At 40.0% G+C, this 12,395-nt stretch overlaps 1 protein-coding gene across 1 annotated transcript in view; it reads left to right on the top strand.

Annotated features, from left to right (window-relative positions):
- The window catches only part of si:dkey-199f5.8 (beta-1,4-galactosyltransferase 3), a 28,291-nt gene extending 16,313 nt beyond the window's left edge, over nt 1-11,978 (top strand). The window contains exons 3-7 of the mRNA XM_050046579.1: nt 4,853-5,088; nt 7,756-7,943; nt 8,035-8,157; nt 8,478-8,582; nt 8,730-11,978. Coding sequence (XP_049902536.1) covers nt 4,853-5,088; nt 7,756-7,943; nt 8,035-8,157; nt 8,478-8,582; nt 8,730-8,988 — 911 coding nt within the window. The 3' untranslated portion in view covers nt 8,989-11,978. The remainder of the gene's footprint in view (nt 1-4,852; nt 5,089-7,755; nt 7,944-8,034; nt 8,158-8,477; nt 8,583-8,729) is intronic.
- The last annotated feature ends 417 nt before the right edge of the window (nt 11,979-12,395 follow it).

Consider the following 12,395-nt stretch of genomic DNA (forward strand, 5'->3'; position numbering starts at 1 on the left):
AAATTCATTAAATAATTTTGCTCGTAAATGTCTATTTGCATCACGTTTATTACAGAAAACACATTATTTGATCAATTTACATTGTGCCCCTAAAGTTCTTTGTGCGCTCCTTACTTTTTCAACTTAGGAGCACATGTGCTCTTTGGGAAAAAAGTTAGCGTCAAGCCCTGATTATGTTTGGTTGCTTCACCTTGTCTTTGTCTATGAGTTACTGGTAGCTGCTGATGGATCTACCTGCAAACAAATGGCCCTTCTATCAGCAAACGTGGCATATCTGAAAGGCAAATTTCAGTGGATTATGAAGCTACTGTTTGTTTATTTTAAAGTCAGTGATCTTGATGACTGAACTTCAATGGTTGTGTTGTGCATCTGCTGTTGTATAGAGGCAGTGGGGACACAGAGGTGGGGGCCACATGTTTCTGCTTCAAGTGCATTGCAGTGTTGCAGCTGTCAGACGTTTCCATTTAGCACAATGAAGTTGAGCCATCACTGGAGTAATGAGTGGTGCAAGCTCAGCTGCTGCTTCATGGTGTTGTTTTGTGGTGGTTTGCTGTAGATTTCATCATCTGCTCTCTCAGGTATACTGTATAAAGCTTACAGCTTGCAAAAGATATGAAGTGATAGAGTAGTGTGTTTCAAGTTCAGGTTAGGAAACTTGGTATTCAGCAAGACTTTGCCAGCAATTCTGAACTACTTAGTGATGACCAAAACAAAGGCTTTGGCTGCCCTTTGTATAAAGTCTTGTACATTTTTCTTTGAAAAGGTCATTGAGGTATTACTGAGTATTATACCTGGGAGCAGAACGTGAACAAAAGCCCTCTAGAGTTTCACTAAAACTAGTTTAGCAAGCAGAATATGACTGTTACACCAACACAGATCTTGTGTATTAGCTGAATGGGACTTAATAGTCTGACGAAGTACATGCTTCATTACGTTTTTAAGTTTTCGGATTGTCTGTCTGTCCCTGTGTATGTCCCATCCTTGTGAGCACAATATCTCATGAACGCCTCAAGGGCATTTTTCTCAAATGTGACACAAATGTCCACTTGCACTCAGCGATAAACTGATAAGTTGTTGGTGGTCAAAGGTCAAGGTCACTGTAACCTTGCATTCATCTCATTCTCATGAACGCAATATCTCACAAACAGTTTAATGATGAACTGATTAGATTTGAGGGTCAAACATCAAGGTCACTGTGACCTTGCATCTGTCTCATTCTTGTGAAGACGGTATCTCAAGAACACCTTCAGGAAATTTCTCTAAATTTGACACAAATGTCCATTTCAACTGAAGAGTAAACTGATTAGAAGTATGTGGTTGAAGGTCAAACGCCTTGAGGGAATTTCTTTAAATTTGGCAGAAAGGTTGACTTGGACTTGAGGAAAAATTTATAAGATTTTGATGGTCATAGTTCAAAGGTAAAGTCTATGTGACCTCACCTGTCTTATTGTGGTGAACGTAATATCTCAAGAATACCATGAGGGAATTTCGTCAACTTTGGCACAAATGTTCTTTGGGGCTCAACAATGAAAGGACTGGATTTCGGTGGTCAAATGTCAAGGTCACTGTGACCTTGCATCTGTCTCATTCTTGTGAAGACGGTATCTCAAGAATACCTTAAGGAAATTTCTCTAAATTTGACACAAATGTCCATTTTGACTGAAGAGTAAACTGATTAGAATTTTGTGGTCAAAGGTCAAGGTCACTGTGACCTAGCAAAATATGTTTTTGGCCATAACTTAATTTGCTAATTATGACAAAACTTCACACAAATGTCTGATAGGACATAATAAAATAACGAAGTGCTGTCATTTTATATCTATATATAAATGGTCAAAGGTCACCTGCACTGTGACATCATAATGTTCTGCATCTGCTGTTAGGGTCCAAAGGACAGAGGGATGTCGTATGCTGTAAAGTCCTCTGAGGCAAATTGTGATTTGTGATACTGGGTTTTAAGATTAAAATTAAATTGAATTGAATTAAATTGCATGGAACACTTTTCTGGCCAATATTCAATGTCATATCTCAGGAATAAGAAGGGGAATTTGGTCAGATACTACATTGCTGATACTCATCTTGGGTGCCCATCTTGAAGCCGTGCTGATTATATAGATCATCTGTGCCACTGGGGGGCAATGGGTGTGAAACATCCATGTTTTCACAGACATGGATGTAAACTGTAAGAAAAACTTGACTGGTTCATGGAGGCAAACAACTGCGGGGCAGTAATGCTAGTTTCTTGTCAGCAAAAAATCCTGGGAAACCGTATGCGGACCATAAGACAATAGGCAAACATATTGTACTGCCCATGTTAAGCATCGTTGATAATGATGTAGAGGCAAATTAGCAATCATGAAGGGAAATTACAAGCAAGCAGATACATCTTGCTACAATTATCAGTCGTGATGTCCCTTTGCTGCTTAAGCCTCTGTTTCCGTATGGAGGAAAGTGCACAGTACTTCACTCAGTTAACAGGATTTCCAGACAGCTGTTTGTTTTTGTTCATCTTAATCACAGAATGAATGAAAACTTGCAGAGAAGAAATTTGACCTGTAGGTAACCTGTGATCTTGACCTTAAAAATGAGATTGCTATTAAAAAAAAAAAATCTTAATTCAAGGTTTACTTACCAGCCATTTTCCGTCATAGCTCCTGCATCTCATCTCCACTAGCTTAATGACAACTAAGCAAAGTCCATCCGCTGGTGAAGACTGTGAGATATGGTTGAAAGCTTGGGTAAAAGAAGGGTAGTAAGTAAGTGGATCTTGTTACATGTCCTCTATTTGAGGTTTGTCATACATTACCTAGACAATCTGATCCTGCGTACTGCTTATTCAGTATGCCTAGGATGCTCTGTCAAAGCAGGCTTAGTTTTCTGTTTTCCAGGCTCTGCCCTCTGCCCCTTTGTTCCCACATTACTTCCAGTAATTTGAAACTACATGGTGGTAACTGAGCTAGAAGGCTTTGACTGCTTTCCTAGAAAAAATAATAATAGATAAAGGTCATTTAGGTATTACCTGAACGTTGTGTCAGGCTGATAGAAGTGAGCAGAAACTGGCCAGAGGTTCACAGAAACAAGTATGATGAGGGGAGAATGAAGGGTATGTTTTTATTGCAACAGTCCAAATGCCACTTTCTGATATTTATCTGGGTCCAGGTAGCAGTAATTTAATCAGATATATCATTAGGAATTATACTGCTGGGAAGTACTGAAAAAAAAAGGTCTGATGATAAAAAATTCAAGGCCGTGGCGTCCTTGCTGGTTTCCATCATACTTTCAATTGCTGGAAATTAGCACCAGACACCAGTCAAATGCTGGTAAAATATGCAAGTGGCTGCTAGATTTGCTTCACTCACCAGCACAAAAACAAACAAAAAAATGGTAATTTATTGAGTGCTAGTAGATTATTAAATCCATTAGCCTCAATGGCAGGTGGACTACAAAGTTAATTTCCAACTGGGAATGATCATAAAATGTATTATTTGCACTCTGTGTGGTATTAAAAAGGTCTTAAAATGTCTTAAATTTAATTTGGTGTACCCTGCAGAACCCTGACTGAGAAAAGTATGAAATTCTCACATTTCAGAAGCTGGAACAACAGACGTTTTGCCTTTGTTTAAAATGATTATTCGACAATTAAAATCGTCATTTTTGATTGATTGCTTTAGCGCCCTACTAGGTTAACTTGATAACCTTAGCTAGATAATACCTAGCCTATCTTCAGGGCTCCCATGGTCATGGAAAACCTGGAAAAGTCACGGAATTTCTTGATCACATTTTCTAGTCATGGAATTAGTAAAAAAAAAGTTGAAAGTTTGGGAAAAGTTATTGAATTTTGTTTTGTGTAATGCAATTGTTACAGTAATCATCTGTGGATAACCTTACACTTGATGCAACAAAACGGCAGATTTATTTTCTGTAGCTGTTGACGTAAAGTAGCTCACTATGTGACATTTTGTTCACATATCACATAAGTTTTTTTTGTTTTTTTTAATTTTTCCCCCCACATTCTGTCTCCCCCTTCATGTATACCAGCTAGCTGAAATTATGTTGAATAGAATGAACAGAGTTTGAATCTGATTCGTTTGAAAAACACAGAGCAAGTAGGGCTAGAAATAATATTATGGGTCGTTGAAAAGTGATGGAAAAGTTTTGAAATTTTGTTCATAGAAATGTGTGGTAACCTTGTATCTAGGTTAACTAGATAGGCGAGTTTTTGACATGTGCCTAGTTTTCACATTCTCAGCTACTGTTCTGTGGGGAAAAAATCCAAACTCTGCTTCGTAAAATGTAATTTTTTGACAAGTATATTTACATCACCTCGTAATATTTTTCTCATTTGCAGTTGTACCGCAGATGAAAAACGGTTACTAACAGTCTTGTACTTTGATTTATATCGTTCTTTTAAAATTAGATCATCAGTGTGGAGGTATTGAAAATATGTTGGTATATGTTTGTACAGATTATGATCCAAATGTAACTGAAAGACATCAAAAACCTTGCAAATGTTGAATTCTTAGTAGGAAAACTGTTCTCTTGTTTGGGCGTTTCCAGTTAGATGAGCAGGAGGCATGTACAGAGAGTATGAACAGTAAATTTGTGTGCTCAGATTGACTGCTCTGAGTAAATCCAACAAAGAGCAAGTGTCAGAACTTGTATTGGTACATTTACAAAGCTCTGTGTAAGCATCAGGATGTTGCTTTCCAGGATTGAGTTCAGCACGTGAGGTCATTTAAATGTCATGTTCAAATCATAGCCTCTCATGCTCTGACTAGATTGTTTTCCTGTATGCCTTTAAATGCATCTTGTTTCCTACTAATTACGAAAGCGAACCATTTCCTGCTCACAGGTGGGCCGATCCACGTCAGCTTTCCATCAGGGCTCACTCTATCAGAGGTTGAGAGGAAGAATCCACTGGTGGTGCGAGGAGGACGTTACAGGCCGCCTGACTGTGAGGCGAGGCACCGGACAGCCATCATCATTCCCCACAGACACAGAGAACATCACTTGAAGTTCCTGTTATATTACCTGCATCCTTTTCTGCAGCGGCAACAGCTCAACTATGGAATTTACGTCATTCACCAGGTGAAACACACACAAACAACCAAGGCATATGTTACACACCAAAGGAAGAGTCAAAGGGTGAATAAGGGATTCATGTAACATTTTACCTAGTGTTTTGGTCCTCTCTTGGTAGAAACAAAAGGTAGTTCTTTTGTTGGATATTTACAGCTCTCATCTTGTGATTTGGTATCCACTTCAGTACAGGCTGAATGAAGAGTGCCCTCTAGTGTGCCGTCACTGGATGTGCATGCTAGAGAATAAGAAAGTGGCTTAAAGGGTTTAATCTCCTTTGCTGCTTGTAACAATCCAGTCATGTTTACTTCTCAGCACTTTATCTCTAACACCTCTTGAGCTGGATTTTGCATTGCATAGCCACATGGTGGAATCTTTCCTTTTAATGATTTGACTTGTCTCTACTTAGCAGATACCTCAAAAAAGGCCCAGTAAGTTGATTGCCTGCTAAAAATGAATGTGTTTAGTTTTCTGGCCTTCCGGAAAATATACAGTTGATGTACGTTATATAGTAATTTATTCTAAGGATGGGGGGAAATCGATTCTTAGGTGCATTGCAATGTAGACGTGGATGATTCAGCATCAATTAACAAATGTCAATAATCAATTATGTAAATGTTTGTAACATGATGTTAATGGAACAAAAGAGGTGGAACTCAACTGCGAAATCAGTGTAGCACCCGGACAGTCTACAGTGCAGATGAGCTAAAGTTAACGTGTACTAATTCATCTTCACAAAAGACAGCGGTTGCAAGCTTGTTTCAGTTTAATGTCTAAATAATTACATTTGTGAGGCGAACATGAAGTATATTGTATATATTGAAGTATATAGACTTACATTAACGAGAGGAGCCGTGATCAGCATGTAAACCAGCTTACCAACACACACTGCAGCATTAGCCAATTTAAAACACCTCTGTGGTGAAGAAAATAACTCTCTGCTAAGTTTGTTTTACCTCAAAAACCCCGTGCCTGGCCTGCCCAGTGTCTTGGCTTTCACTGGTGTTAACGAAGAGAGAGGCTGCTTGCAGCTCCTCTGCTGGCATAACGTAAATAACAACACAGTGGCTGCAGCTGAGCACTCCGCCTCCCCCTCATGTTATTCTTATACACACAGAAGAATGTAAGGTGCTTTCAAATTCACATAAAAAGGATGCAGACCATATATTATTGAATAGAAGGTGAATTGCGTACTGTTTCAGGGGAAATATTACAGTAGGCTGTGCCAACACTGGATCCCATATATATGTATATCCCACAACAGACAAGCGTGAGCATCCGTAGATGGATACAATCCAACTGGCACCCCCTGATTCAAAAGTGAGGGTAAGGATGTAGGTTGAAGAGGAAAGGGACCTGGACAAGAGCCACACTGTATGCAAGTAAAATAATCTGTTTATTTAATTATGGATCACCAAAAATACCATATGCTATACTTTAAAAGAAAGAGAAAAATAAATCGTGTTGACATCAAACATTTTGATGCACTGTGATGCATCGATAATCGTTTTTATTATCGAATCGTCACCCTCTGAATCGTAGTCGAATCCAATTGTGAAGTGCCGTGAGATTCCCACCCCAAATTTATTTGGATAACTGAGAAAGGTCTGCTGGTTGTTGGATATAAGACAATGGCTAAGGATAGGAATGGAGAACCAGTTCCATACTGGTATGTATACCTCCAGGCCTATCAATTCGGCGTGTTTTTCTGACAGCTGCGCATTGCAAAACAATGATGTCAAACCCATGTGTCTGTGCTGCTGGCAATGTGCAACAAGGAGTAATGGTGGAGACGCAGTGTTGCTTAATTTCACATAAAAAAGATGACAACATTACAGCTTGTAATGTCTGCAAAATGATCTTTTCAAGTAGCAATATGCTGAAACATTTTTCTACATGACATAGGTTGAAATTCCAGGAATGGCATGTATTTGACACTCTACTACGTGTGTCACTGCTTTTTACCCAAGCAGCATGTCAGTTAGCAAGAGTAAATATCCTGAGGTATAATAATATTAACGACACACAGGCAGGCTTAGCAGGTTTTTGCTTTGACTAAGAAAATGATTTAACAGTGGAGGTTTAGCACACCTGAGCCACATGCATGCCTACTACGTTTTACTATTGTGCTGTTTCTACACTGTTCAGACTCAGAGGAAATAAAGCAGTTGGTTTGACGATGAAAACCTGACTGACTTTTTTCAGTCAATTAGGGGATTTGTAGAGAATCTGAATGATGTATTTTCTATATCCCACACTGACAAGCCAGAAGTTATCACTTCATTCCAAACTGATTTGTCAAATGTTGTGGTAAATTACACGCTTTTGAAGTAACTCTATCCTGGAAGTTCAAAAAATGTCTCTAGAATGTGAAGGAAGTATCCCAGTCATGCCCAGACATAGCCAGTTGTTTCCTCATGGCAAAAGCTGGTTTCCAACCAGTAGAGGGCAGTCACTATGCATATTCCTAACACAATATGTAAAATGCAAAATACTTTGCACAAAATGCTAAGCTTTGGACCTGAATCCATTAACAACACTACTGAATACCCATATACATTGGTTTTCAGGTGATTAAAATGGTTTTGAGGTGTTGTTACTCTTTAAATAGACTGGTGTGTAAGGTGAGGTTGTTGCTGCCTACTCTGACATCAAGTGTCGGCATTTACTTCCCAGGCCGGAAACTACACTTTCAACAGGGCCAAGTTGATGAACGTGGGTTTCCGTGAGGCCATGAAGGAGGAAGACTGGGACTGTCTCTTCTTTCATGATGTGGACCTCATTCCAGAGGACGATCGCAACACATACGTCTGCGACTCCAACCCCAAGCATGCAGCCATCGCCATGGACAAGTTTGGCTACAAGTATGTCCTTTCTTGTTTGTGTCCATCAAATGGATTGCTCCTCACAGACAGTCATGTTTAATATTTTTTTGTTTGAAATGATCATCTCCAGGCTTCCGTACAAGATGTACTTTGGAGGAGTGTCAGCTCTGACGCCACTGCACTACCTCAAAATGAACGGCTTTCCCAACAACTACTGGGGCTGGGGTGGAGAGGACGACGATATTGGAGTCAGGTGAGAATAGTTTTGGCAAGATTCCCCCAAGAATGGGAGGTTCTACTGTGGAAGGAATGTGTCTGTAGCCAGTCAGACATCGACATTTCCAGTTTCCAAGCTCTGATATTACATTGATACTTAACACTAGGGATGTCTTGATCCGATCGCAGACATCGGTATCAGGGTAGATCCAGGGTAGGGCTTGATCGGGACATCCCTGATAAACACTAACCAAATACAACTGTCAGTTAACAACAAATTCCTGTTGGTCAGACACCAGATGTGTGGGACTCAGTTGAACTGTGTGAAAGACTGACATTTGTTTCTGGTCCTCTCAGAGTGTCTCTGGGGGGGATGTATATCACTCGTCCATCACTGAGGGTCGGCCGGTACAAGATGATCAAACACAAGCTGGACAAAGGCAACGATGTGAACCCAAAGAGGTACGGTATTTGCAGACTCAAAAAATCTGAAATATGTGGAGGTCAAGGGGAAAAACTGCACTGCTTGATCATAGATGGAAACAGCAGAAAGTAAAAGTAAAATGTGTGCAGCCTTCAATCTGTTCTGTCTTTGCGCTCCATTTAAAGGTTCAACATGCTGGCCAAGACACGGCAGACCTGGAAGTTGGATGGGATGAACACCGTTGAATATGAGACAATCTCAAAGCAATACCTGCCCCTCTACACCAACATCACTGTCAACATCGGCACTGAGGCCGGTCTACATCCACCTCCCCCAACACAACCTCCTCCTGCCAAAGCTGTAGGCAAAGCTGCAGTCAAAGAAGCTGCTGAAGTCTCAGCAAAAGGACCAGCCAAACTCAAAGAGGGCCACTCAGAGGAATAGTTCAAGAGACTGCTAATCAAGTTTCACCCTGCCATAACTTCAATGGGATAATCCTCTGGGTACAAGCTGTACGATGGTGGTTTTTCTCCTCACTCACCTGGAGTTTTTGCCCATTTTAAGCTTTCGTCAGTTTGTGGAGAATCAACATCGTATTGCCTGCGGACAGTGGGACGCTCATCTGGGTGATAAAAACACCTGATTCATTAAAAAAAAAAAGAAACAATTGACTTGAAGTTCTCAACCCTTAGTTGACGGCTCTCCACCTTGGTTCCTGTCACATCACTGATTCTTCTTCCAGGGGAGCCAGAGTGAAGAGTGAAGGGTAAAAGATGGACTCTATGAGTTTATATATCTACAGCGCTGTGGTCGCTGGTTAAACCTTGTGATGCCTTAGAAGCTTGTTCTTTTTTGTCTTTTCACTCATACCTTACATTATTTAGAATATTGGGTTTAATAGAGCAGTAGCTGCGATTTCCAGCAGTCACACTAATTTTTTGTCTCAACGCCAATGAATATGAGTAAAATGGAGACAGTTTCTTGTTTCCAGTTGAGTGTGAGAGGCTGCTACCACGAGTGCTGAATGACGGAACTTGACAGATTTGTGTATTACTGTTATTATTATGACTGCTTCTGACATAACAGCGCACATATCCTGTCTGCACATATCTGGGGTCTCATTTAGGAAGCTCCCACATAGAGATGCTGAACTATATCCATTTGGTTTGTGTATCAAAAGCTAGATTAAATCTTTATTGTTATGGACACTCTACACATACTTTGCCTTCTGTCATGTTCAGTAGAATCACCAGTGCGAATGGGAGTGAGCGTTTTAAGTTCAGCACATCAAGGCCAAGGTACAGTTCCTCTGTGTAGCGTGTATTTTAGTGCATTCAGTTCAGCCTTTCAAATTTCATTATATCCAATATCTACTACATTGATCAGTTTTCTGTTTTTGCGTGTTTTCGTGTAGTTGCCTTTATCAAATAGAGCAGGTCCTGGCAACGGTTATCAGTCTTCTGCCTTCAGATGAGTTTGAGATTCACATCAAAATGGAGTCTGTTTTGCTTAACTTGTCCTTACGTATACGTTGACTATGTGCAGTGTACTATATATGTCATGTTTATGTGTCCCTCAAGAATGCTGGCTTTCTCCCTTAACACTTGATATGCAGTCCATCTTTATAACATGTTTTGCCCATCTCCTGTTCTTGATCTATACATATCATTGAGAAATACACCAGAAAGGGTTTTTTCTCAACACAGAAAAGGAGTAAAAAACTAGAGATCATTTTGCGATGAGTTCACACCAGCCACTCTGCAACTAAGTGGGGTGCAGCGTCCCTTCCCTACTTTCTACCCCCGTACTAACTGCGCCCTTGCTTGGATTTCACAGATTTTCAGCCTTTGTTGTGATCTCAACTACACCTGTAAAGTTTTGTGACTGCATCTTGTATGAATGTGACGTTATCATGTTGACAAATTCTGTCCACAGACAGACATGTAAGCACTAGGCAAGGTACTTAAAATAGCTTCTTTGGTAGTTCCCACTACAGCAGGTGTCTCCACCTTTGTGAAAATGTACTCAAAATCAGAGATTTGTCACCAATATATTTATCATTATATGTAAGTCGCAGGTTTGTCAAAAATGAAACGGTCTGTTTCTCTTTTTTTCTTTAAATCTTTTACGATTCGTGAAAATTGACCCCGTCTCTCAGCGACGTGGCTGGTGTGAAATGCTGTTCTGTAACAAGTTATCACATGAAGACATCTGCCATTTCCATTCCAGTAGAGCCCATGTGCTGCATGTCGACTCTCCGCCCTCCTCTTCACTCTTTTTCCCCCACTCTTGACAGATTTGATTGTAAACAGGAGAAAAAGAAACAGTCCCTTCATACGGTGAGGGTGACTTTACTGGCAGGTGAACAGGCTGAAACCAAAGACGACTGCACGGAAAGCTGTGATGCTGGATAAAAAGTGTATGTGTGTGTGTGTGTGTGTGTGTGTGTGTGTGTGTGTGTATACACAGTATACTTCATATGTCATGAATGATTTCTGTAACACTGTGTTATTCTTATCTTAATGGACAGGCCTATCACCACTTCTTATCAATACTTGTAGCATCTTTCGATTCTGTGTTCAAAGATCTCCAAACCAACACATATTCAGATTTCTCAAATTTAACAAACCACAGAGGAAGAAAACGTTTGTCTTCAGCAAAGGGATGATGATAGTTCATGGTTATGAGTAATGTTTTTTTTTTTCTTCTTCTTTTTCAAACGCTGTACTGAAAAGTTATTTTTATCTTCTTGTCATTGTGGTATTTGTCTGCTGACGTGGACAAGACGAGCTCTGAGAGTGGTTGCCTGTGATTTACATAAATAGATGAGTATATACTTGTTATCATGTTGATGTGAATTCATATTCAAATCCTATGGCCTTAGCAACACACAGTACTAGTATTTGAATACTTGGTCACTAATACAATAGCATCTTTATATCCAGACTAAATATGCATGGCAACAAACCTATTAGTGAGGGAATGTACCGAGCACAATGTGGAGATGATACATATCAGTGCTTATCTAGAAAATACGAAGCATGCTGAAGTGTCTGTGTTGTTAACAGGAAACGTGTAATTGTGACTGAAAATGCAAGTTTCCATCTGCTGAACGGAGTGCTCCTCGCTGTTTAATTTGAGGATGAATATGTACAAAGGAAGCTTTTATTCCCAAAGTCACAACGTACAGATTCCATCATTTACTCTCTAACACTTGACCTGAGGTTCTGGGGTTTTTATTTGAAGCTACTTTATGTTTGATCTGACTCCGCTCTGATGTGGATAAGCTCAGCAGCAATAGAAAGCCGTCATCACAGGGTAGTACTGAAGCAACCAAGGGCAATGTGACTTTGTGAGTTATTTCTGCTCTCTTTATGAATTCTGCACAGTCCAGAGTGGCCTTAAATTCATTAATAAACTGATTATTCAAGAGAGTTTTGTTTGGTTTTGATCTTTAAACAAAATGGAGCATGGGTCAGAAGCAATACATACATTACATGCCAAGTTCAAGTGAAGCAAACACAAATATATACATACTAGTCCATACCCATTGAGTACAGCATACCATACCATGACTTAGTCATACCAAAAATTAGAAAAAAACAGCATTCGGCCACAGGGGGAGCCACAGCGATGGGTCGCATTTTAGCCATTTTTAAGCATTTTTCTGTTGTTATAGCGCCACCCAGTTGCCAATTAGAGTTAAATTTCTCCAGTCACCTTGAAGCGTCCTGTTCTACATATCTACCAAGTTTAGTAAAAATCGATATGGCGGTTAGGCCTAGATAAGAAATTAGCTCTCTAGCACCCCCATTTTGTTTGATGGGGTCAATAATGGAGGGGTCCCCTCA

Source organism: Epinephelus moara, chromosome 6, assembly GCF_006386435.1.
Source record: "Epinephelus moara isolate mb chromosome 6, YSFRI_EMoa_1.0, whole genome shotgun sequence".
NCBI classification, from domain to species: Eukaryota; Metazoa; Chordata; class Actinopteri; order Perciformes; family Serranidae; genus Epinephelus; species Epinephelus moara.